The sequence below is a fragment of the Bos taurus genome, chromosome 9 (assembly GCF_002263795.3).
Source record: "Bos taurus isolate L1 Dominette 01449 registration number 42190680 breed Hereford chromosome 9, ARS-UCD2.0, whole genome shotgun sequence".
In the NCBI taxonomy this organism is placed as follows: Eukaryota; Metazoa; Chordata; class Mammalia; order Artiodactyla; family Bovidae; genus Bos; species Bos taurus.
In genome coordinates this window covers 64,661,942-64,689,761 of record NC_037336.1, presented here as the reverse complement: position 1 = coordinate 64,689,761, position 27,820 = coordinate 64,661,942, and the positions used below count along the sequence as shown (strand labels likewise).

At 38.6% G+C, this 27,820-nt stretch overlaps 1 protein-coding gene across 1 annotated transcript; it reads right to left on the bottom strand.

Moving 5' to 3' along the window:
- On the bottom strand, positions 1 to 27,820 carry TBX18 (T-box transcription factor 18). Its single transcript, NM_001192462.2, has 8 exons — positions 27,514 to 27,820; positions 26,164 to 26,368; positions 23,827 to 23,928; positions 20,548 to 20,719; positions 14,334 to 14,501; positions 9,603 to 9,667; positions 2,914 to 3,008; positions 1 to 1,315 (listed from the first exon to the last, which is right to left on the bottom strand). The coding sequence occupies exons 1-8, from the start codon at positions 27,818 to 27,820 to the stop codon at positions 591 to 593; spliced, it is 1,839 nt and encodes a 612-aa protein (NP_001179391.2). The 3' UTR covers positions 1 to 590.

Below are 27,820 nucleotides of genomic sequence, written 5' to 3'. Positions count from 1 at the left end.
AAGCAGGAACACAAAAGCTAATCCTTCATGATTACAAATACCTCAGAACTATTACTGAGACTTCAACTGGCTTTTGCATCTTAGGTTCTCACACTGTGCCCAAGAATAACAAATTGCAAGACTCTGTGTGCTGGTTACTGCTGGTTATCAACACTCAAGTAGGAAACTGTGTAGAGCATTTTCCTGATAAATTAAGTTATACGTCTTAGTCTGGTTAGTATCATTGCCAAGTTTTAAGTTTGCTGTTTGTTTTTTTTTTTTTTAAGTATAAGAACTTTGGTTAAACATACTACATGATGCCAATACTCTGTGCAACTGGGGAGAAAAATAGAGGGAGGATGTGGTTTTGTAGGCTGCAAACTCCACATGCCACATACAGTATACATATATACCATAGCTAATCACAATCTCACCATGAGGAAGTCAAAAACCTCAGTGAGCCTTCATTTTCTATTATATATACATTTTACAAGCTACTTGATAAGTTTCTTTTCATATTGCTTTCCAAAGTGAAAGAAAAAATAGTAAAAGAAAACAAAGAAAGAAAATACATTAGCTGGATTTGAATGCAGTTTAACTTAAAGGCTTCATCAGACCATATGTGCAGATACTTGAGATGATGAGAGAGTTAAGCTTCCTAGGGTCCTAGAGTCAAAGAAACTCTGCTGACCCCCACTGCTAAGCAGGTGCACGCCTTCCACGGGGGGCAACATCTGCCGATCCGTCATGGTCCCACTTGGTGAGGACCCCAAGAAACTTCCTTGGGAAGAAACAATTTTCTCAGGACTGGCAGCCAGTTTAGGGGATGTGGAGAAGTTATACCCATACAAGGCACAGGGGCTGTGTAATCTGAACGTGTTGTAGGAACCCTGGTGGGTCTGGTTAGCAGCAAAGGCGTTGCTGGGGGGTGAAGGCATGATGTACTGGAGCTGGGGAGACATCCCTGAAATCTGCATGGACAAGCTGGTCTGTGGGCAGCTGAAGGTGTCCCCATCCGTGCCGCCCATGGACATGTTCACCGAGGCACTGCTGCTGACGCCCACGTAGGAGGGAGTCCTGGGAGGGGCGAACGTCTCCCCTGTCTGGTTGGTGAGCCTGTTGTAGGTCTCAGCCAAGGATGTGCTGTATCGGTTGAGGGTGAGGCCAGAGCGGGCGCAGGCGGAATAGTCAGCTGGGGCCAGACCACACAGCTGGCTGGTGTTGGGTCCCAGATGGAAGGCAGGAGATGAGCAAGGGGAGCCGGACAAAAGATGAGGGTGGGTGGCTGCAACACCATTCCCAGAACCTTGGAGTAAGGTAGAGGAACCTGTATTTCCTACAAAAGAAGTTGAAATGTAAAGAGCCTCTTTTCCTTTCAATTTTGTACACATGAGCTAGACGCAACTTGTTACATAGAGCAGGTAAAAAGACAAAAAGGAGATGGTCTCCGCTCTCAGGAATTGTAATGTAATTGAATTTAGACTGAATGACTTTAAACACAGATACTCTCAAAATTTTCAAGAAAAATTATCTCCCCAAGGGATGGTCTTTTTTGTTTATTTGTTTGCTTTTTATTGTTTTTGTTTGTTTTTTTTGCAAAAGGTATTAGGACTCTACCACATCAATTTTTCACATTTTCTCCCTCAATTAGTTTTCTCAGAGTTTTCTCATTATTTTGTAATAAACATTACAAATATTAACTTTCCCAGCAACTTAAGAAAATATAAATTTCATCTTACTCTGTAATTTTTTCCAGAAGTATAACCATCACCTCATTTCTACCCACTTTTTACTCTTTTTTTCAGCAGAGTTTGCTCTGGATCAATATATTTTCTTGCAAGAAAAAAGAAGGAATTCAAAGGAAAGATCGAAACTGGCCAGACCCATCCTGTCTCAAACGAACTGGCAACCTCCCACTGAAAGCTTCTATGGATCAGTGACTACCACGCATGCAGGGCTACTACAATATGGCAACAGTCTCAAACTTCAAAAATCTCATTTCCAAACAGAAAGCGGTTTGGTGAATCACATGCTAACCCAAGAGCAGAGGTCCAACAGATAAACAGTCCTGTGAAATAGAGAGGGTGTTTAACCCTGCCTCCAATCAATAACAGTGGTGGCAGCTGATCGCCCCCCACTCCCCAGATTTGCTGGCAGATTGATGTCTGCAACTTGATGGAACTTAGGGAGAGAAGAGAATTCCAATGGGCTGGACAGGTTGTAAAACCTTCATTGCTCTAGAGACAGTGTTTTATATAGCTTCTCAAAATAATCTAAAAGCGCAATCCACCCAATGATAATTATCTAAAATCCTAGCATGCTAAATTCTCATGGGGATGCCAGGCAGGGTCAGGCATTAAGTGCAGGACTGAGTGCAGGATTAGGCTGTGAGTCCTAGCTACCCAGTAGAGAAGGAAGCATCATCCTGTTCCATGCAGCCTCTTTGAGGAAACACCAGCCCTGGGCTTGTTTGAAATGCTCAACAGTGATCTCAGGGAAGGCTGCCTCAGTGTACCTGAACTTCTCATCATAAATCAGCAGGAGAAACAAGCCTAGAGGCAATTCAGTTGAAGGAAGTGAAGAAAGAAGGGAGCAAAAAAGATGATCTGGGACCAGTATCTGTAATTTCTTGTGAAGTACACCAGGTACCAGGGCCAACTAGTCTACTTCTAATTTTAAGAAAAAAAAAATAATTAAAGGTGAAATAAAGGTCATGAAATACATAAACGGCCTAAAACATCCAAAACTTAACTTATGACCACACTAGCCATTTTCCATACCTACACCAGATACAAAAGGGAGGGATCTTGTAATAGAAGGATGTTGGTAATGAGGTAGCCATTAGACAATAGTAATGACTGCGGCATTTTTCAGTGCCTGAGCATCTAGGTAGGAACTGACCATATCTATGACCCAGGAGACTTCATGATTTACCTTGCTTGGGAATTCCAGGGATATCTTCAAAGGTGAGGGTCCGTAGTGAAGGTCTCCAGAATGCATATGACTCCACAAGAGCTTCCAAACCCATTCTAAATGGAAGGGTCAGGACAGGGGACGAACACAAGAAGCCAAGTTAGGAGCAGTTGGAGTTTTCACTCGTAATAAGCTGCTCAGGAAACACCACTGGAGTTGACAGTGCCTCCCTCATTGGCAGGTTAAAAGCTTGGCACACACACACACCAAAAAAATGGTCTGGAGATGAGCTACTATTCTGTCACCAAGAGCACAGAGGATAGAAACCACCAGCAGGTCCTGTTAATATTCTCTGAAAAATGAGCTGATCTCAGGGGATACAAAAGCTGGCCCCTGCGCTAGGAAGACGACGTGAAGCCCATCCATCCTGGCCGCCCTGAGTCCAAGGCTCTGTGTGATCTGGAAGCACCCTTTTTCCCTGACACATCACTACCCCTCTGATGAGGAGGGCTCTGCCACAAAAGTGTGCTCCTGCAAAGAGGCATTTCTACCCATCGTTCAGTGCCTTGACTGCCAGCCAAGAAGAGCAGTCATCCAAGGAAAATTCACTTCTCTCTCTGAGGCATGATCACCACACCCAGGACAGCCAGGGAGAGCTCAGGGCAGCAGCCCTGAATTCTCAACCCAGCCTCCAGGAGGACCACAACAAGGTTATCTCACAGGGGGCTAAGGTACACAGACCTAGTATTAGCATCAGACATTATGGTAAAGCCTCTACATACACTTAATAAATGGACACAAAGAGATAGGATAACTTCATAATGGACTATCCACATAATATCTATAAATTTTAAAACATGGCTGACTACTCTAAATACACACAAAAATGTATGTGTCTCCTACCGTAAGTGATTCAGAGTCTTCCTTATTGTATATCAGATAATTAAGTCCTCCAGGTCCTAGAAATGAGTTCCTTCACTCAACTAGCACCTTCTCAAGGCCTTTCCACTTTTCCCTCAACCATTTGAGCCCTAATCAATCTGTTAATTCAGGTAACATTACGCTTTCCATGAAACGCACAGCTTTGCTGAAGAAAATGCCTGATTCCTGAGTGTCACACTATACAAGGCCACCTTTTTGAGATTGTCAGATACAGTTTTAGTGAATGCAGATAATCTGTGTTTAATGCAAATTTAAAGACAGTGAGTATGATTAACAGCTTAGACTCCATGTGATAGCTGCTGTAGATTCCCTGCATCTCCAAGTCATAACCTATGAACTAGGACTAGAGAAACACCCCCTTCAGAGTCACACCTCCTATACAACATGGTGAAAACTCCTGGGAGACCCAGAGTAAGTGACCTGTGCATACAGATAAAACCATCTTCCCTTACTTGCCCTGGGCTGCACTGAGCATGAAGAACAGAGTCTGGCTTTGGATGGAATCATTGTGCCCCAGAGAGAGGACTAGTTAGTGCTCAGGACACTGGATTGGGGTCAGGACAATTGGACTGTGACTACAACCCTCTAACATTGAGTAAATGTTTGGAGCTCCCTGGACTGCCATTTCCCATAAAGTGAGGACTGGAATACAAAGTTCTGAGTCCTCTCCTAGCCCTAAAGTTTACCACTAAGCAATTTACAAACCAGACATTGTATCCGTGGCTGACTACAAACCACGTCTAAGAACACTCTACTCAACAATATTTTATGTAAAGTATTGAAGGTATAAGTTTGGCAGCCGTTATCAGTCTCAAAGCCCCACATAATCTGCAGGTTGCAGACTCATGAATGCTGTACATGCATGCATGCTAAGTTGCTTCAGTTGTGTCCAACTCTTTTTGACTCTATGGACTGTAGCCCACCAGGTTCCTCTGTCCATAGGATTCCCCAGGCAAGAATAGTGCCGTGGGTTGCCATGCCATCCTCCAGGGGATCTTCCCGACCAGGAATTGAACTCACATCTCTTACATCTCTTGCATTGTCAGGCAGATTCTTTACCACCAGCACCACCTGGGAAGCCCCTCATGAATGCTGGGTGCTGTTTATTCCATTACTTTATTTTAGCCTGTACTAATACTCAATTTTTTTATGACTTTCTAGAAACAAGCTTTTTTAAGTTATAGAATTTAGGACACAGTTTTGTCCTAAACTGTTTCATTAAACACAGATGAATTTTTGTAATTACAGTTTTAAATATTCAGGATACGTAAGTAGTCCTGGAGGGGCCTCAGGGGGAATTTACTAAGAGGCAATTAATGAATATTTACAGGACTTAGAAATTTATTAACTGTGGAGATGAGCATCAGTGCATTATTTGCTTTAGCGGTGTAAACTTGACTATGTTTCAAATACAAACCCATACTCCAAATTCTTAGGGAGAAGTTACTAATCCTCACAAATAGGTAACCCTAAGCCTTAAAGAGATGCTCTGAAGGTTACAGATCTACAAGTGGTCTGATTTGGACCTATTGATATTTTTCTTGAGGCTGCTGTTTCACACTGCAAGTTCCAGAAAGGATTTCAGATATTTTGCAGGAAACAGTTATAAAATATTTATTAGCTGAATCTGGACTTTAAAAAAAAAAAAGTCTTCATTTTCCCCAGTAATGGAGACTTTTCCCGTCTAGTTAAAGAAAAGATAAAAGGCACCTCCTGCAGGAGTGTAGCCAAGGCGATAATTTATACAAGATGCCTTTGAACAATTTCCACATTTTATCACCACCCTAATTTATGCTATCAAATAGCCGAGTTTATTTAGTAAAATGGTTATGTTTTTTCCTAAAGTATTTAAAGAGAAGAAATTTTTGTACCTTCCTGAGTAAAAGATTTTATAGGGTCAACCCTAAGGCCTAACTGAAGAATGAAACTATTCTCAGCACATAAATTCTCCTTCACGTAACAAATGTCCTGCAGGAGCGCTTTTAAGGGCTGAAGCTACTGATTTCTATAAAATAGGCTGTAGGACCATAAATAGCCAGGAAGGTATAATTTTTAATTAAAGCAAATTGTTTTATAAAGTTTAAAAAATCACAAGTCCAAGTTTATTTCTTGTCCTGCATAATTTGTTTATTTCATGTATAGGGAAAAAATAAAAACAGAATGTATATTAAAAAGTAGTAACAGTACATCAAAATCAGGGGTATTAAAGAAATATTTTGCACTTTTTCTCATGGGATTTTTCCTCTATTAACATATGAAAACATATTACCCCTTCCCCAAGTCCTCAGCACTAATGCATCCTCCTGATCTTATAGATAACTTGGGCTCTTTTTTTTTTTTTTTCTTAAGGAAAATAACACATAAGTTAAAAATCTTCAAAGCTTACCACATTCTCTCTTTTCCATAAAAGTGTCTTTCGCATTTATCAGTGGAAAACGTTAAAGTATTTAATATTGACTCACAGATATTTAATATTGAGTCATAGATATTTAGCATTCAAAAATAAGCACTGAAGAGTTTGTCTGTCATAAGCAGGAGAATTCACTTTAATGAGAAAAAAAGTGAAACTATTCATTTCACCAACAGGGAAGCTATATATAAGCTCAGTAGTTTTTTTCCTATATTAAGGTATTATTTAAACAGTTGGAGTAAAATAAAAATTTCAAAGTTTAACAACCTTTTAAAAAGTGTTAAGATAAAATTCATTATTTTTTGCATATCTATTAAAAACTTTAAAAGGTGTAGAATCAGGAAATAAACAGCAGCCAGCACCATGACTTATACCCCTTCAACAGTGAAAGGAAAGAAAAATTTCTATTGAACCTAGCACTTTGACCTAATGATACCAAACAAGAGACTTAGTGGTTTATTTTGACCAATGCCTCTGATTTTTTTTTTAACTGATCCAAAAAAAAACACCTTTTAATTGTGCCAACTTACCTAAAATTCTTTTTGAAGCCTTGCAATATTGGTTGGCTAAAAAGTTCGTTTGGGTTTCTCCATTACATCTTATGGAAAATTATTCTGAACAAACTTTTTGGCCAACCTAATATGTATCTATCATCTCACTTCCATTTACAGGCTTATGCAGTATAAACACTACCCAAGATACATCTTTAAAAATGTTTAAGGTTATCACTTCAAAAAAGAACTGACAGTAGTGTACAAAATGATAAACATAACTAACACTGCTCTATGTTATATAAGAAAGTTAAGTTCTCGTCATGAGGAAAAAACTATTTTTCTTTAATTTATGCCTATATGAGATGATGTATGCTCACTAAACTTATTATGATAATTGTTTCATGATGTATGTGAGTTAAATCATTATGTGGTACACCTTAAACTTTAGCAGTGCTGTATGTCAATGACATCTCAATAAATGTGGAAAGAAAAAAAAAAAAGACAGTGTTCAAGCCATGTGACCTCACAATGTCAACAGCAGTGAGGTCTTTGCTAGAGTCATCCTACAGGAGAGCCTGGAATTAGTCCTGGCAGTATAGTCACATGGCTTCCCAGGTGGCTCAGTCAGTAAAGAATCTGCCTGCAACACGGGAGGCCTGGGTTGGATCTCTGGGTTGGGAAGATCCCCTGGAGGAGGGCATGGCAACCTACTCCAGTATTCCTGCCTGGAGAATCTAAATGGACAGAGGAGCCTGGCAGGCTACAGTCCATGGGGTCGCAAGAGTTGGACATGACTGAATGACTAAGCAGAGCACAGTATAGTCTCAAGTCTCAGTGCTGCCTTTCTGGAGTTTCAGTGAGTTTCAATAAATTCATTCTCTGCTTAAAAAAAAAAAAAAAGAAGGTTCTTAAATAGATAAATATTCTGCTATCAGAAAAGTCACAAGAAGATTTCATCAAAGTATTTGTCAAGGTCAAAAAAGGAATCATCCCAGGGGCTCCCAGTCACCTCACCAATAAGCACCTCAGTTACTGATTTCAGAAGATTTCAGAAGAGCTTTCAGAAACTCCTCTGAAAAGCAATGTTAACTAGGAGCTAATGCAATGATGTAACAAAAGCCAAGCAAAGTTTTTCTCCACATGGAAAGAGACATCTAAAACAATAGAATCATCTCAGTACAGCAGACGTATGGTAGGAATATCCGGAAATCTTCCTACAGAGTAAAGGATTTCAGATGGAAGCTGCATTATTAGTCAGTCTTATTGATCTGCCTGCGCTAAACTAGAGGGTATTCTACTCTCATACATTTAAGTCCTGGAAATGGCAACCCACTCCAGTGTTCTTGCCTGGAGAATCCCAGGGATGGGAGAGCCTGGTGGGCTGCTGTCTATGGGGTCGCACAGAGTTGGACACAACTGAAGCAACTTAGGAGCAGCAGCAGCAGCATTCAGTCAATTCAGTCACTCAGTCGTGTCCGACTCTTTATGACCCCATGGAACTGCAGCACACCAGGCTTCCCTGTCCATCACCAACTCCCAGAGCCTACTCAAACTCATGTCCATCAGGTCGGTGATGCCCAGTCCTCACAGTACATGGTGTTTAAAAGAACCACTGCATTACCAAAGGGGGAGGGATAAATTAGTGATTAGCAGATACAAACTACTATATATAAAGTAGATAAACCACAGTGTCCTACTGTATAGCACAGGGAACTATATTCAATATCTTATAATAAACCACAATGGAAAATAATCTGAAAAAGAAAAAAATAAATAAAAGAGCCATTGCACATGAAGATGAAATCAAGTCTTTCTGCAGGCACATAAGTTTATTCTGAGAAAAGGTCTCTGTCTATACTTACCTTGCTCAGCCAATCATCTGAAAGAACTAAAAGTCTGGACTCCTATGTGATTGTTTTCTCTCTACAATTTTAAGTGTAATTGTTCCTAAAATAAAATAATCGAGGGTTTCGACCTCATATAGCCACAGCCTATCAATACAAAGTTTTTAAGAAGTATTAGAATAATGTCTGGAATAAGTGATAAAAATGTCTCAAATACTTTTTAAAAACAAAATGCTTTTCAAAACATTTAAGTCAAAGTCTTACCCAGAGAGGGCATCTGGAGAACGTTAGTCTATTATTACTATCAACAGTTATAAAATATTTTAGAAAATGTCACACCAACTCTATTGGAATAGAATCATATCAATAAATTCAAAAACTCTTGGCACACAGACTAAGGAGATCTGCTTTTTGATAAAGAGTAATAGAGTGGAATTCATTACTGTAGCTCTCCCACTTAGTACAAACACCATAAAACACGACACAGAAAAAATAAACAAGTGTGTGGCTGTCAGTAGAGCCAAGACAAATTTGGAAACTAAAGAACATCAGCTGTCTTGGCAGTGGGGAGTAGTTTCAAATTCTAGTTGAAAATCTGAGTGAACAAGAGTCTCTGTCATATTTCGAAGACAGATCAATACATAGTTGTGACATTGTTGAGCAAATTCTAAACCAAGAGCAGATGCAGACAGTATTTTGACTTGGGATATTAAAGATCCTGGCTCTGGAGGCACAGGTTTCTACAAAGTCCCTCCAGAGGCAGCATGCACTGTACACCCTGAGAACTTCCGTTTTCACCCCAGCATTTCACATCAACATTCAGCTTAGAAATGAGTAAGCCACAATGATGCACCCAAAATAAGTTATATTCATGCCTCAGTGATATTAACAAATTTAAACTTTATAAAAAACGATTTCAAAATCACATAAGTAAATTTAACTGTTTACTTTGTAGTGGAAAATTCACCATAAAAATCAAATGTATTTATCACAGCCAGAATGTTTTTAACTAAGACTCACCTATTACGCCCGGAGTCTCGGAAGCCTTTGGCAAAGGGATTCCTATCTATCTTCAGGCGAGTAATCTGCAGAGTAGGGAAAAAAAAAATCACATCAAATCTTAAGATAAAAGCCAAGGAAGGTTATAAAAAATGGTAGTGATGGAAGAACTATAAGAAACTCCAGAATCAACTGTCAGAGGATTCTACTGTGTTCTTCTCCCCTGTTTCTCGGGTATTTTATTATCTTAGCAGCAAAGCTACAAGAATATTTCAGAAGTCATCTAGACATTCATTTGCTATGAAAAGAACATTCCCCTACTTCTATCCAAGCACTGTAATAAAGTTTGCTTTGCTATTAATATCCCTGGAGAAGGGGATTCTGAATCGTCTGTTGATAATTGCCCTTCGTTTGACAATCTCTTTAAAACTCTTCCCTTTCTTAACTCTGTGAAATGTGTCTGCTTCTTTTGCAGTAGTGCTGATGGAGAACAGCTAATATCCAACTTCTATTTAACAGCCATGTATACACTTAAATGTTGTTAATGTTCTTCAGAAATGGGCAATATATACTCCTTGAACCTTCCTGCCTTCCGTTTTTCTTTGTCTCTCCTCAAATCATCTTTACAGCTCTCATCTCCTCTTTCATCTGTGGAGTCGTGACCTGGTCAGAGGACTACAGTGAATGTCTAACCAAAGGTAACCGTGACTTGAAGGTTTTAATAAGATTCAATCTTATACACATAGGAGAAATAAATAATAGCTTCATTTTAACTACAGCTGTAATTTGTTGACCTATAACTAGATTTTTATTCAGGAAGATCCCAAGATATGAGGGAAATTTTTTTATAAGTGGTCTAATCATCTCCATTATAAACAATTTTTTTAGTTATACCATCTTGAAATTGACACTAATAAACAACATCCCATCTGTTTCTGACCATATCTCCATCTTGCCCAGAGAAGTTTATAGCCTATTTTCTAAGAAGCACATCATGCTTTGTTTTCTGTGTTTCTTGGTTTAGTAGAATCTACTAAGTTCTAATTGTGCCATTTTGGTCAAGGACAAATGAACACTGCTGAATGACACTAAGGCAAAGAAAGGCATCTCTGGAGAGTCACCTGAAATCCCCCTATATCATGTTGTGTGTGCTTTCAGCCATCTGCCAGTCAGCTTTGCAACACCTAAGGGAGGTGTATTCCACATGCTACTACTTAGTTTGTGGATGCTGCTGCTCAGTTGCTTCCTTCGTGTCCAACTCTGTGCAGCCCCATGGACAGCAGCTCACCAGGCTCCTCCGTCCACAAGATTCTCTAGGCAAGAATACTGGAGTGGGTTGCCATTTCCTTCTCCAAGTTTGTGGATGAAACTACATTATAACAAGATAATGTAAGGGTCTGCTAAGTAATTCACTATGTCTATCACTCTGCCATTGAAAGAATTCTTTATAATTCATTATAGCTCAATTATCTGTTCATTTAAATAATGCTTAAAGAACACCTAATAACTTAAACATTCATTTAAAACAGTATTTTAACACAGTGGGAAAGGGGAGGGTGGAATAAATTGGGGGAGGAATATTGACATATATAAACTACCGTGAGTAAAATAGATAGCTAATGGGAAGCTGCTGTATAGCACAGGAAGTTCACCTTGGGGTTCTGTGATGACCTAGAGGGGTGGGATGTTGGGGTGGGGTGGGAAGGAGGTTCAAGACAGAGGGAATATACACATATACATATGAGTTATTCATATTGTTGTACAGCAGAAACTAATACAACATTGTAAAGCAATTACACTCCAATTAAAAAAATTAAAAATAAAAAAAATAAAGTACAGGGGAAGAAGTTTAAAAAAATATTTCTGAGCTATAAGTAAATGGAAAGACAAAGCAAAAAATAGTATTTTAAAAAAGTTTACAGCTATTACAAAGAATGCATTTGAATCAATTCTAATGAGGTGGATGAAACTGGAGCCTATCATACAGAGTGAAGTAAGTCAGAAAGAAAAACACCAATACAGTATATTAACGCATATTATGGAATTTAGAAAGATGGTAACAATGACCCTATATGCAAGACAGCAAAAGAGACAGATGTAAAGAACAAACTTTTGGACTCTGTGGGAGAAGGCGAGGGTGGGATGATTTGAGAGAATAGCATTGAAACATGTATATTATCATATGTTAAATAGATCACCAGTCCAGGTTCGATGCATGAGACAGGGTGCTCAGGGCTGGTGCACTGGGATGACCCTGAGGGATGGGATGGGGAGGGAGGTGGGAGGGGGGTTCAGGATGGGGAACACATGTACACCCATGGCTGATTCAGGTATGGCAAAAACCACCACAATGTTGTAAAGTAATTAGCCTCCAATTAAAATAAATAAATAAATTTTTAAATAAAAAAAATAAAAAGGAGCTCAGATTTATATCATGGTGCTTGTTTAAATACATTGCAATCACCAGCATCATTACACTGACATCACACCTATTACGCGCATACCATGTATGCTGTAATACGAGTTTTGCACAAATTATTTCATTTAATTCTCATAGCAACTTAGATGTAGTTATTATCCCAATTTTATGTTTTCTTTTATACTGGCTTAAGTTTTTTATGATTATAAGGTTACTTGGCCATAGGACTGGACTGGAACCCCAAGTTTCAGAGCTTATGCTGGTAACCACCAGGCATGGAAGCCTATCAATTTCCCATAAGTTCTTCAAAACACAGTTGAGAAGTTAACCAAAAAAAAGAACAACTGCATTTTTCATGATCAATTTCCTTTCTTCCAACTTTTCCACCCTCTTAACTGATTTATCAGCATTTGTGAATTGGTGTGAGTCACCAATATGTATCAAAAACCCACTGCATCTTGTTTATTGTATAACAGAGGCTTGGAGAAAATACATGTTTAAAATAACATTTAATACACAGTTAATTGGATGCGTAATTCAGAGAGAGACAGACAGAGAAGAAAGATTAACAGGGTTGTTTAAAAGGTACCAAAGGTACAAAATGCCTCTTTTCTCCTTACACATTGTATTTTCCCTGAAAAAAAAAAATCATTTTCTATGACTGATATATTTTAAGAATATATTCCTGGGACTTGCTGGTGGTCCAGTTGTTAATACTTTGCCTTCTAATGAGGGGGCTTCTGGTTCCATCCCTGGTTGAAGAGATAAGATCCCACATGCCTCACAGCCAAAAACACAAAACATAAAACAGAAGAAATATTGTAACAAAGCCAATAAAGACTAAAAGGGAGCGTGCATGTGTCACTTCAGTTGTGTCTGATTCTGTGTGACTCTATGAACTCTAGACTGCCATGGACTCCTTGTCTACAGGATTCTCCAGGCAAGAATACTGGAGTGGATTGCCATGCCCTCCTCCAGGTAATCTTCATGACCCAGGGATTGAACCCACATCTCTTACATTTCCTGTATTGGCAGGTGGGTTCTTTATCACTAGGGCCACCTGAGAAGCCCTAAGGGGCTATATCTTAAAAAAAACTTAATTATCTCCAGCCCTTTTAAAGGTTAATTTCATGTTCCTTCCTAAAAGCCTACATAAAAAGTGTGACAGTGTGAGTGTGAGAGGACAAGACAGCTTGGGTGGTGTCACCCATGGATGAGAGCAGAGGAGCTTCTCAGCCCTAAGGGAGAACTCATAGGGCAGGGCTCAAATCTCCTAAGAAGATTTAAAACAAAAGAAAACAAAACAGAGACCTTAAAGCCTTAGATTGTTGACTGAGATGTATATAAATGTCAAGAGAAGTGAAAATCTAAAATAATGCTGCTGACCTTTGAAAATTAAAAAAAAAATCTACCACAGACCACATTGCTCCACTACATTGCTATTTCTTATGAAAACTGGCCAGAAAATTGCATGGGTCAAATAATTGCCTCCACTCAATTTTCCACCTGCTTGATACAGCCTTAAATAATGACATATATTAATGCTAACTTATAGAGAAAAGAAATATTTCACTTCTCAAATTATTTCTAATTTAATGGAAGGATTACTCCACAATTGCTCATCTCTCAGACAGTAAGGTTATGTATAACCCTCTATCACAATTGAAGAAATAGCACTTTTGTACATATAAGAAGGATAAATGATTCTGAAATACTTTCCCGAACACATGGATGGCAGCTTTAAAATAAAGTGAGCTGACAAATCTCATGTCCTGTGATACAACTCACTTTCATATTCTACGGGTGTATTTCCTAGTCAGTACACATGCTTTCTAATTTTAATTATAACATCAGGATTCAATGTCTCAAAATGGAAAGTAAACTTACACTGCCAGTCATGAGAGACATTCTGGTCTGAAGAAATCTTCACTTGTAAAGAGTAGCTTTACAAGGGCATCTTGGATAAATATTACTACATATGCATGCATGCTAAGTCACTTCAGTCATGTCTGACTCTTTGCAATCCTATGGACCGTAGCCCACCAGGCTTCTCTGTCCATGGGAGTCTCCAGGCAAGAATACTGGAGTGGGTTGCAAAACCCTCCTCCAGGGGATTTTCCTGACCCAGCAATCAAACCCCTTTTGTTATGTCTCCTGTGTTGACAGGTGGGGGTATATGTGTGTATATATATACACACACACATTCTGGATGTCATACATGGCAAGCACTTTATGACCATTCTTAACTTTTAGATAGAGTGAAAAAGAGAGCTAGCTTTTAATCTGCACATGAAATTAAAAGTCTAGAAAGATTCTAATTCTGAAAACAATACCTGTTGGTTCTGATAGGCGGTGACAGTGGTGAAAACAGTTTCTGGAAAGGAAAATGCCTTCACTCCCTCTCCAGATGGAACAGGCTTGATAGGAGAAAGATCATCCCCACAGTCTTTACGGATGATGTGGACTCGCGGTTGGTATTTGTGCATAGAATGAAGTATAATCTATATCAAGGAAAGAGAAGACAAATTTGTCAGCAACTTCTACCCAACCTCAACCTCTGACTAAATACTGAATGTGTAAAACAAATCCCAGTTAGAAATAAAGATACCCAAGGCTGTGAAAGTCCCAATTTAATACAGTGTATGAAAACTGGAGTGAGACAATTAGGAAGCTATTTGGAAAGTGTGCATACAAAAAGAAAAAAAGGCAAGTAATTATTTTGGTTGAAGCCCTGTGTGCAACCATATGAATGTAGCATCACATTTTCTGTTTCTGAAAACACAAGAATAAATTCATCAGCATTTTTATTTATAATGAACCTAATGGAACACAGAGTCCAAAACAATAAAACTAAAAATGAGACTGAAATGATTGTTTTAATTCCACCACACCCATCCCCTAAAAGTAAGTATTTGCACACCAAGATTTTCTTCAGAGAACATTTTTCCTCTGTTGGTAACTACAACATATCTACTCAAGGGCAAAGGGATTTTAAGGATACCCCAGGGTCTGCCTTATGTGTGGTTCACAAAGTCTCTGGTTTGCCTGGAAAGCCCAGCATTCGTGCTTCCATCACAACAAGGCTTCCAAAACCCAGATGTCCGGGGATGAAAAAGCTCTCAGACTCAGCTCGGGGAATCTGATGATATGGTTCAACTGCCTTCTGCCCAATGATTCCACTTCTGAGAATTTATCCTAAGGAAATATTCCAAATCCCAAAAAGTGTTTCATGTACAAAGATGTGCAATGCACCATTTACAACAGTGGAAAAACTATAAACCACATGAATAGATTGGTTAGGTAAATGAAAATCCACACAATGGTTACAACATTATTCAGCCATTACTAACGCTTTTAGAACATTTTTAACGACATAATGAAACACTTCTTTTTAAACCCTAAATTAGAATAAAGGATCCAAGTTGTTTTTAAACTTACCATAACTACATAAAAATAGACAGTAAAAGGACCCATACAAAGATATGAACAGTGGTCATCTCTAGATGATGGAATTGTGGATGAATGTTTTCTTCTTCATTTGTTTTACACTTTCAAGGTAGAGGAGGTAGGTAAAGAAATAGCTTCATCCAATGAGATTTTCTATGTGCTGCTGGAAATCCAAATTCAGTTATTCACTAATGAGTTTAATTAACAAATCTATATCTTTCCTGAGCTATACAACTTGAATTCAAGCTTTGAAGTGTTAGAAGTTTGGAGAAATGCTTAAACAAAAGTCTGAGGGAAAAAAACACAACCACAGTGATTGGTTTACCTGCCTCATGCTTTTCAGGATGTGCACAGTTTAATAAACCAAATTCAGAATCACTGGTCAACCTAAACATCTCTCTACTTATAGAGCGTGTTTGCTGCCCCAAAGGAATGTGTTTATCTTCCATTATTAACCAACAGTTGTGAGGTTTTTCTAACCTAAACTTTTCTTTCTATCAGTGGAGGAAATGCCTAGAGAGTAAATCTAATGATGATACTCACCACACATGCCTGATGGAGGGATAGCATGAGTCTGAATAAAGGACAAGAGGAGACAATAGCCCTCATTGTCATCTGGGGGGACACAACACAAATCAGCAACCTCGGGAAAAGGTTTTTTTCCAGATATATAAAAGGACAGAATTTCAACTTATTCATGACTCACAAAGTCAATTAAAGGGTTACAACTGGAAATCTTTAGATAAATAAAATTAGCAAATAAAGTAAAAAAATAAAACGTGCTGTATTTAGTAAGGATAAGTTCTGTTTTGCAAAACACTGCCTGTTGGGGTGTGTGTATATACACTAAGTTAAACATAAAATGTATGTCTGGCTGTAATCAGATTAAAAGTCTGAAAAAGCAAGATTTAATTCTAATGATTCATAAATTCCAGAGCTGGAGAAAAACTGGAAAAAGTCACTTTACATTAAACAAAAATAAAAGGCATGGTCAGTTTCAAAAGATGAGAGTTAACTGACTTGAAGTGAAGGAAATAAAAAGTCATTTAGGTTTCTGTTTACTAGTCAATGAAAAGTAAATTCTTGTTTTATGAAATCTTTTTTCTCTCAAGCAGATTTCTCCATACAGCTCTCTATATTTTAATAGTATTATTTGTTTAAGCTGCTGCTGCTACTACTAAGTTGCTTCAGTCGTGTCCGACTCTGTGTGACCCCAGAGACAGCAGCCCACCAGGCTCCCCCGTCCTTGGGATTCTCCAGGCAAGAACACTGGAGTGGGTTGCCATTTCCTTCTCCAATGCATGAAAGTGAAAAGTGAAAGGGAAGTCGCTCAGTCGTGTCTGACTCTTAGCGACCCCATGGACTACAGCCTACCAGGCTCCTCCATCCATGGGATTTTCCAGGCAAGAGTGCTGGAGTGGGGTGCCATTGCCTTCTCCGATTATTTGTTTATGTCCTTATGCAATCTCCAAAATGATTTAAGGTGGGATATACTGGGAGTAGGGTACAGAAATAGCTGAGGCATGCCTATGTTTGTACATTAAAGGGCAACTGCCAACAGTAATCTGAATATTATTCAAAAATAATTTATTCTCAATATTACCTATAGGAATTTAGTATATCCCTACAAATTTTTAGGGAATGCTAAACAAGCCTTAGTTCCTATATATAAAATAGCATTATTTGTTTTTTAACGAACTATCGAAGTTATGATGACAAATGGTCATGAATAATTTGCTTTTTATTAGAACTAAAGTAGAACTAAGAGAACCACTGCCCTTATGAACAAAAAGACCACAATGATAATATCCATTACTGAAACTCAAATAATTATAATCTGATCTGCATGTTCTATATTCTCTGTTCTGTTTAGATGGAGGATATTTTTTCTTTTGGATGCTATCTATTAGCACAGATAGTAACATAAATCTCTGTCCATACAAACAGGGTGCTTTCCCATGTGTAGGTTAATACACATTTTCCCCATGTTAAAGACATTAGGTTTGACATTGGTGGGATAAGTAATATTTTAAAATTTAGCCATTACTAGTCTTCCAATTTCCTTCTCGTATATTCTTCACAATTCTGACTCTCTTTCAATTTCTTTATTTCTTATGAAGCAGAATAAATTACTTTTTTAAAAAGACACTAGGTTTGAGTCAAAAGAAGCGTTATTACTTAGTTCTGATGCTGCCTATCATATAAGGGCAGAGGGATGAGAGTCCCTGTGAGGTCCCTGCATCAAGAAAGCGACTGAGTTAGTCCCCTCACAATAGTACTGTTGTCTTCTCAGACCCTGAATCACATCAACAGTAGAATATGACTTCCTAATCTCTAATCTAACCTTATTTAGGGTGATAAAACTGAGCAAAAAAAAACCCTAATAGACACCTTCTTTGCAGAGCCTTCCCAATCTCTCTTGGCTGGAACAAAATGGCTGCCGTACTGCGCTGCTCTGACAGCACCATAATCTGTGTGCTGCTGCTGCTGCTGCTGCTGCTGCTAAATCGCTTCAGTTGTGTCCGACTCTGTGCGACCCCATAGAAGGCAGCCCACCAGGCTCCCCCATCCCTGGGATTCTCCAGGCAAGAACACTGCAGTGGGTTGCCATTTCCTTCTCCAATGCATGAAAGTGAAAAGTGAAAGTGAAGTCGCTCAGTCGTGTCCGACCCTCAGCGACCACATGGGTTGCAGCCTAGCAGGCTCCTCTGTCCATGGGATTTTCCAGGCAAGAGTACTGGAGTGGGGTGCCATTGCCTTCTCTGAATCTGTGTGCTAGTCTTCTCTTTTGTCTAGGTTAGATCACTGAAGCCAGAGACTATGGCTTTTCATCTCTTACTACATTTTACAAAGTCGTCAAAACTTTTGTTTTTAAATAAATAACAGACAAGAGTACTCTCCGTCCTACCTTCTCCTCTAGTATCAAGCAATACGTGATTTCTACTAATAGCAAAGGCAATTTTCTTGCTTCCAAAATGTATAGGTACATATTTTTCTCTCTCCATTCCCCCTACACACTACTTTTTTTTTTATTAAAGTATTACATCCTGCCACAACTTTAAAAGAAAAAAATTTTTTGGAAGATGACACACTTCTATAGATATTGCTTGTTTTCTGAGTTTTTATTTTTCTTAATAGTGAAATATTATAATTATTCAGGTATAAACAACTGGGGTTCAATTGGCAATCTATTATTTTGTGTTTTAAGCAAATGTTGTGTGATTTAAATCAGTAGACATCTGAGCAAAGCATATTATCCTCTGTAATACAGGTGGGTCTCATCCAATTAGTTGAAAAACTTAAGAAAAAAAAATTGAGGTCCACTGAGGAAAAGGAAAGTCTGCTTCCAGACTGCCTCCAGACTCAAGTTGTAATATCAGGTCTTCCCTGGGTCTTTGCCAATCCACCCTGCAAATTTTGGACCTACCAGCCCTACATCTGTGTTAGTCAGTTCCCTAAAATAAATGTCTCTCTCGTGTGTATGTGTGTGTGTGTGTGTGTGTGTGTGTATAATATAATCTGTTGGTTCTGTTTTTCTAGAGAATGCTGTTTTAAATAGAATCTAGTGAAATTATGAAGATAAAATCATATAGATAGATAAATTACTACCTCTAATACTGTAGATATATTAGGTATAAAGCCAGTAATTTGATCAGAATTAGAATTATAAAATCACCATATTTATTTAAATTATTTAAAGTCATTTGTATCTTATCTATGACAGTGTATAGTTTTTGGATCCATTATCTCTTCAAAAGATATGTACTCAAAAATATATATATATATACACTCAAACTATAGAACTCCAAAAAATAGAGTATATTTAAGCTTTTGAAAATCATCAACATTTAGTGCCATTTATTTTTCAATTTTTTATTCTAAAAAAAAGTAAAGACTCTTCAATGGACACACTGGCAAAATTTCACACTTAGCTCCCTCATTGAGACAGAAGAAACTAATGTCCTTTCACTGAAGTCAAGTGAAAAAGAACTGTTACAACCTGACTATGTACATAAAGAAAAAAACAGAAAGTAATGTACTTTCAGGACATGAAGTTGTATCATTCAGAAGTGAAATGTACTAGGCTTCAAATTACAAAAAGCACTGGCAGTTTCAGAGAGATGAGTCTTACAAATCTAGATACTGCATCTGTACCACAATGAAATGTGTACTTGAATGTCTTCGTTAAGGTCAATTGCTTAAGATATTGTCTAGCAACTTACAAATCACATCCTGTCATCACTGTATTACCATCTTACAACAGTTTGCATTTTTTGTTTTAAAAGACTGGCCCGTAAATAAGCTATCTTCATGTCACCCCTTTGAGAAATGAATGAATTGGTATTCCTTTTATGTATGATACACTCTTCAAAAGGCACATCAATCCTGCTTCAGTCAAAACTCTCTCAAATAACAGAAATCTAACAGAAATGCTAGCACTGAGTGGAAATCAGCACATATTCAGTTTCTTATTTATTAAAACATCAATAATAAGGTAGATATCTCACCTACAAACAACACTGTGTGAAAATCATTAAAGTGTTAAAAATGACTATATTATTGAAACTACTGATTTTAGCATATATTTCATATTTCAGTTTTAAGATGAAAGGAATTATTATTACAACATATTTTGACACATTAGATGTCATTACAAAACAATTGGAAGCTTGCAGATGGAACACACAGATAACATAAGCCTGGGCCATTGTTGACAAGCGATGAACCTCAGCTGGGAAAAGAAGAGGCTATAGGCAGGACACCATAAATCATTATCACTGTTCACCCAACTTCTAGAATTCATATTCAAAGTGTAGTAATTATCACTTTATGAAATTTCAAACAAATGTGCTGGCTAAAATTATCTTCTGACACAAGTGCAGTATCCAGTTTTACCTATTAAAAGCTTCATAGAATACTCTGGCCACAGGCATAGCCTCTGATGAAAATGTAACCTTGATGTTGCACAGCTGTGCACACTCTAGTCAACCAGGAGAGGAATGTCACGATCTTAGAAAAGTTCATTTCCTTCAGGCAGACACAGTATAGATAATGGTCATGCCATCCAACGGAGGCAAATTAGGGAGGCCCTCTACTCACGTGGCCTTGGTCGTCCAGCTCGTTGTTGGTGAGCTTCAGCTTGTCGAAACTGATCACTTGTCTCATCCAAGTCTCCCCTGAGGCAGGTGAGTCTGGATGAATGTACACGCGGGGTGGCACAGGGGAGTCAGCATTGCCTGCCACCATCCATTTAGAGCTGTGATAAACATACCTAGAAGGCAAGGACAAGGCTCTGTTTGTGGATTGTTGCTTTCTTGGAATTTCCAACTCTGTAGCCTCAGACAAAACGGGCACCCTTTTAAGTCTAAAATTCAAGGATTTGCTCTTTAGATTCAATGTGTATAAAATAAGAATTCAAACACTTTTAAAAAACTCTCTGAAGCAGTGGTAGCCTGCTGACCACTCAAGGTGATATGTTAAGGATTTAGTGAAAAATATGCACATTATTTCCACCATAAATGCAAGAATTTCAATTTGGATAAATCACACTTATTCATGTTAGACATTCTGTCTGTATTCTGATGTTCTCCATTTTTCTTCTGGATATGCAATTGACATGAAGAAACTATTAAGTTGTCAAGGTCTGCTTTAAGGAAATCCCCAAAATACTTGAGAGTTATATCTTCAACGGTCTAACTTTCTTTATCACTCCCCATTTTAGGCTTATGTTCAAACTGATAAGAGACATGGTAGAAAGTCAAGGGGAAATTGTCAGAATGTACAGCAAATTTATTTTCATAGGGAAAAAAGTCCCATCTATTATTTAGAATTATTTTTTTCTAACTCCATTACACTAGAAACTGAAAATTCAGTTTAATTTTGTTAAAATTCAGTTTAATTTAAAAGTTTGTATAATCATAAAACATAGGCTTTTATCTCTTCTAATTCTCTTTTTTTACTATTGTCAGAAAATCTTTAAATTTTTATACCACTAATTAAAATATACATCAAACTTTTAAAATTACGATTTATCTAAATAATATTACCTTTCTAATTAAGAGGCAAAACATCCTATTCTACTTGTTTATGTCTGTCAACTACACGGACTCTATAAAAATAACATACTTATATAACAATGTTTCAAGTAGTATATAAGATAATAATGTTTAATCTTATATTCAGACTATCACTTATGGTTAGTTTAAAATAGACTAACTCAAAAACTAGAAACTAGTATATCAATGATTAATTTAGAAAAGGATAGAAAATGAAAATATATATTTGGATGCTTGTCTTCCTTTTGTTTTAAAATATGGCATACAATTTAAAGCAACAATTTATGAATAGTCTCAAAGAATTCTACGAGTATACTATGAAATTTTCTTTTTAAAATAGCATGAAGTATTTTCATAATATCCCTGATGAGGCCCACTGTTTCAACTATGTTCACACATTTCATTCTCTTTTGAATTCAATATGCCTTCTATTCTCTAATTCCTTTTCTTGGGAAAAAATACATTATCACAAAATTAAGAATAACAATAAAAACAATTTCCCTTAATTGATACAGTGTAATTTCAATAAATAAGCTCTGTGCATGGGCTTTTGTGAATATGAATTTTACATTCTAATAAGTCACAATCACTTTTCATTTGACCAAATACCATTCTTTGATAGCAGAGAAAGAGCCAAAATATTTATTTCTACTATTGCTGAAAAAGTTGGAAAATAAATCTTAGAAATGCAAGAAAAAGCAGCACAACGGATACAGAGCTATTGCCAAAATAAATAGAACAATATGCTCTGTCAAAATTTTGAAAAGTATGCATATTGAACAGTTCAAAAATCTATACCCACTAAGAGAATAAATGCTACATGTTACATATTCTTTGTGAAACATTCTAAATACAAATGCTCAAAACAAATTTTTCTTGAGAAGCAATTTAACTGAAAGCAAATTTATGTTTTAGAATTTGATCTTTTAAAATCTGGCATCTTAGTACTAATACTTGAAATTTTTCTTGTTTTATATGTGACGAATAAGCATCAATTAAATAAAATAAGCCATCCAAAATATATGAGAGAGATTTGGAAGAAGAAATAGAAGACAAACTTAGAAGAGAAAGGAAAGATGTCTAAACTCACTAGAATTACACTGTTTTCCTCTGCACAAACCCAAATTAGAATATGGATTTTAAACCAAGTATACTTAAAGATAAACTTCAAGGCACTTCTAGCTTCTATTATGGAGTAGACAATTTTAACAAAACTCCCTAATGAATTATTTAATTAAAATAAATGATACAACTTATACACAAAATGCAAATCATAAAACTGTCCTTTTTACTACCCATATTTTTAGCATTCCATATGTGCCTCTACTAATTAAATCTGTATACTTTTGACACCATAAACCTGTTTCCAAAAAGTGACTCCCTAAATCTTAAAAAGTAATAAAAACCAAATCTGATTTCATTTAAAAACTTACTAAATGTTCTAGGTGTTTATTTAAAAGACAGAAACAAAAGAGACCAAAATTTAAAGCAGGGTCTTCCAACTTGCCACTCAGAATTTCCTTTTTTTAAATGTTAGCATTTTCAACTCCCCAGGAAAATAAAAATAATTGTCATTGAAGACTGTTGATTTGTTTACTCACAGAAGGAAAAGCAAAGTTTGGCTTGGTACTGAAGAAAGTATCTTTTCCAGCTTTACTGGAATCCAGTTTTACTTGATATCTAGATAAATATATTCTCTCAAAACCCAAATATTATAATAATTTTAAAAAATTCTCTGTTAACTACCAGCCACAAAAAACAATAAGATAACAAATTTATTACCAGCTTAAAGATGTCTTGATATCATAATGAATTATGATTTTGTTTTCCTAAATTATAAAAAATCTTCAATAATTTTCTCATATTAAAGAGAAAAAAGCCTGTAAACAGTTATGATTTTGTACATAACAAAATAAAGGGAATTTATTTAAAGGTCACAAAATAATCAGGAAGAAATTGAAACAGTTTAACTATTATGTACACGTACAAATTTTACTTCATATTTCCTCTCAAAATCCTAATCAAAATGTGATCAACATAAAAGACATACTTAGCTTACCAATGCTAAACTGGCCACTTATTAAAATTCCTCAACACTTAAAGACATTTCTGTATCTATTAAAAACAAAACAAAAAATAAATGTTCACATTTACTGCAAGAGAAGGCACCATCTAGACTACTGCAAGTGACTGGGGTTGGACTGTGGATCCAGTCATTCTACAGGCTTCTGGAAACAAATATCATAGTCAGTACAGATGAAATCCACTTAGCCTGTGAAATCCTGGGGCTTTCTTATTCTCTGTACCCATCTGATCACTGTACCTGTATCTTTTGTTGTCCACTGGCACAATATCCATGGCAATATAATACTGCTGGTGAGGATCTAATCCTGAGATCTTCACTCTCATTGCTGGAAACATGCGCCTATGTATAAGAGAGGGGAGGAAAGATGGTTTGGGTTTTGTTTTGGGTTATGATTATGCTTGAAGAATGAATAAGCAAAGAAAGCTCTTGAATCTGTATTTTTCATGTGGACAAATTTATAGCATTCACTTTGGCAAATGTAATCCAAAGAATCTGAACACAGGATGTATAAAACTGAATCATTTAAATGTAATTTGTTATACCTGTATTTGCATTCTATGTTTACTGAAATGTCAGTATATCTAAAAGCCAAATACACACACACACACACACACACACAAACACACACACACACACACACACATATATATTCTGAAGAAATAATGGTACAGAAAGCACTTTATTTTTTAAACAAAAATCAGTAAGCAGGCTGACTTTAACAAAACAAATAATAAATGGTTCCAAATAGTAGAAATAGAAAATTTGATTTTCTCAAAGTGATAAAATATACTATAATGTGAAATTTTAAAAGGGTTATAAAAAAGCACAAGGAGCCAATGTGCCATGCCATAACCAAACAATATGTTCTTTATTGAGACAGGACTTCCTGTCTGCCGCATGGTAAAGGTGAAGTGCAAAAGTTGCTCTAAATTTGAAAGGTATAGTAAAACTTCTTTATTGAAAGCAGAAACTAAACACAATGTATATTTACCAAATCATTCCTTCCCCCACCATGCCCTGAAAATACTTTAACCACACTTACTCACAACTTTGCTAATTAAAACAAATGAAACCCACATTTCTTTTAGCTTCCCAGAGATGCTTATCAAAGGAGATACTAAAGTAAATGCATCTATCTTTTTAAAAAGCACAGTAGCAAGGAATACAACAGCAAATTATTGTGTATATATATATGTGTGTGTGTGTGTGTGTGTGTGTGTATATATATGAGCAGTTCCCTCTTCAAGAAAAAAACAAAAAACTTTCATCTACTGATTTATGTCTAGGACCCTTCCAGGTAATCTAATTTTTGCTAATTTAACCTTATAACACAAATTTTAGTACTGTTATTTACCAAAAATGTTTTCATAACAATAATGCCATTAAAGACCACTTCCAGAGAAAAGAAAGTCCATTATTCCTAACTAGGCATGAGAACAGTTTAATACACTGGCTGTTTAAGTGTTTTTCTCAGTGCACCTGTAAGATAAAGAGTAAAGGTGTTTAACTACAACCTTTATAAGACAACTGTTGCTTTATGTTGTTGAAGACTGAATTTGGATCATTAATAAAAGCTCTGTGAAAATGTAGAAGGTAGCATATGGATTCAATAAAATATGTTTTTGTAATTTCTAACTAGTTTGGATACTTTTATACTATCCAGGTTTTTGCCATGTGTACTCCCTGAAAGAGCTGTGTGTGTGTGTTAAAAGTTTCTTTTGAAGAAGATAGTAGTCATAGATTTCACTGCACTAAATGAACTGAAAACTTAAAAACGGAAATATTGCTGTGCGCCTTCGAATTAACATGATCTGTGCAACAAATCCATTTATTTTACTAACTGATGGATGTGGAAATTTCACACTTTCAAAAAATAGATAAAACTTACAAATTTTGTTTTGGTATTCCTCAGCAAATTTAGGCTAATTTGTTGGATTTCACTAAGGGGAAAAAACTATAGTAACTGTGAATCTATAAAAAGAATGGTTTTTAAAAATCAGAGCAATTGTTTTTGCAGGGATTAAACATGGTTTACAGATGATTCTAGTAATTTTCATCCTAATCTAATATCAAGAGAGCATAACACAGCACATACTCATACTGCCAGCGAATCTGTGGATAAAGAAGCAATTGGAAGTTTCGAATCTATAAAAGCAAACGACAGTTTGGCTAAAGAGTAAACTGCGTTTTTTAAAAAAGGGGTAGTGTGGTGGTGGATAATCTGTTCCACAGTTTCAGAAACATAACGAAAGTCTAACTAAATACATGAACAGATGCTAAGTCGGATCACGAATCTTTAACACCCCTGCCCACGGAATATCAGTAGTCACCGTCACCGCCTCGGCGGCCACAGTGATTTCTCCGCAGCATCCAACGAGAGGACTCCCCGCGCCGACTGCACTCCAGGTTAGGTAGGCAAAGTCGGTCTCAAAAGTGAACCACTACCGAGGGCCTAGTCTTATCTGTACAAACTGCTAACCAGAGACCCCATCGTGCTGCAGATCCTTTTCCCTCACCCACCAAGGCGTGGAGTGAGGCCAGGGCCCGGGCCGTTCGCGCCAGCTTGCCCTTTACCTGCCCGCCTTGGTGATGATCATCTCCGTGCCGATCTCGTGAAAGCGCTTCCAGAGCTCAGCTCCTTGCAGATCCACCCGCGGGGCCTGCGGCGAGGGCAGCGGGGTCCCGGGCCGGGCAAGGGTGGGCGCCGGAGACCCCTTCGGGGAGCCTCCTGGGGATGCCAGCGGGGAAGCGCCCTGCAGGAAGCCATCCTCACAGCCGCCTGGGCAGCAAAGGGTAGAGAGGGGTACCGGTGAGGGCTGGAGATAGGAAGCCTAGTGGAGAGATAAATCCCCCGCGGGCGGCTGGGGAGAGAAAAGGGCAGCGGGAGAAACGGAAGTTTTCCTGCCATCCGGCCCTTGTAACAGGCCCACGGGTGGGTAAATACCTGCTCCGCCCGCCGAAGGGACGGGCACTCGACGCTCAAGTAGGGCCCTCTTGGCCCCCAAGTCTCAAGTCCTGAAGAGGCGTGCGGCCCAAGTCCACCCCACCCTCTCTGCTTCCGCCCGGTCAAGGCCCCAAAATAAGTTTTGTGCCGCAGCCGGAGTCTGGGATCCGTGCCGGATACACCCGAGCCATGGAGAGCACAGAGCAAAAGCGCCTGGCGCTCGGGTTCCAGGTCTCATATGCTTGGGCCTCGCTTCCCAATCGGCGTCTTTGCTTAGGGCCCGGCCGGAGGTATCCTCTAGAAATCTCTCCAGACACCGCTCTCGCCAAACTCCCCGGCCGTCCAGAGCGTCCTAGCAAAGCAGCACAGGGAACAGAAGAGCGCGAAAAACAAGCCCAAGATCGCCGTCGGCCTTGGTAGCGGGAACCAAGGGTTGGGGGGAGGCAAGGGAACCGCTCAGCTAGCCCTTGGGAAACCACGTTTGCAAATACACCGCCCTCTTCCTGGTTTGCCCAAATGGTTTAGGCATTTGTTTCGGTTTCGGGGGGGTACGCCGTCGCTCACCCTACTCTCTAGCTTTGAAAAGTTAGGAAATAAAAAGAGCACCCAGGGGCTAGAAGCCCAAGGGAGGCAGATGCGGAAAGCACAGATCTGCACCGCTGAGCGCCACAAATTGCAGCTGCTACGGGTGAGCTTCGCCTAGTGGGCGGCGGCCGCCTGAGAAGCCAGACTGGAAGCGGCATTTTAACCGTCTGGACGGTGACCCGAGTTGCGCGGAGGAGCGGCCAGGGCAGCGGGAGCTTTGAGCCCTGACACCCACCGCTAGTGCTCCTGTGGCTGAGTTGCCCTGGGTGCGTAGGGACACCGCGCGCTCGCACGCCCACAACTCGCATAAGTTCAGGTTCTCCGCGGCGGTACGGGCCCGCGGGACCGGGAGGGGACGTGCAGGGAAGAAGTTTAGGCGGGAGGGGCCGACTCACCCGCGGTTCCGCGGGAGCCGCAGCTCCGCTCCAGGTCTGCGCAACTCCGGGTGGGCCCGGAAGCCGCCCCAGCCGGCGGCTGGAGCGCAGAGCCTTCATCTCCCTCGGAGGAGCCCTTTTCGCCGGCGCCGCCGCCGCGGCTGCAGCCTCCGTCATCTAAGGCCCCGGCCGCCTCCTCCGCGCCCAGCTTTCGCCTCTTCTTCTGAAGCTGTTGCTGCTTCTCGGCGCCGATCAGTGCCTCCACCGAAAAGGCGTGCGCCTTAAGGCTTAGCATGCTGCACGGCGAGCCCCTCCGTTTCTCGGCCAT

Excerpts from the sequence above, each read along its gene's own strand:
- TBX18 (NM_001192462.2), bottom strand. The coding sequence starts at position 27,820 with ATGGCCGAGAAACGGAGGGGCTCGCCGTGCAGCATGCTAAGCCTTAAG. Across the intron at positions 26,369-27,513 it reads CGGCTCCCGCGGAACCGCGG|GCGGCTGTGAGGATGGCTTC; the intron begins GTGAGTCGGCCC and ends TTTGCTGCCCAG. Across the intron at positions 20,720-23,826 it reads GTGGACAACAAAAGATACAG|GTATGTTTATCACAGCTCTA; the intron begins GTACAGTGATCA and ends CTTGCCTTCTAG.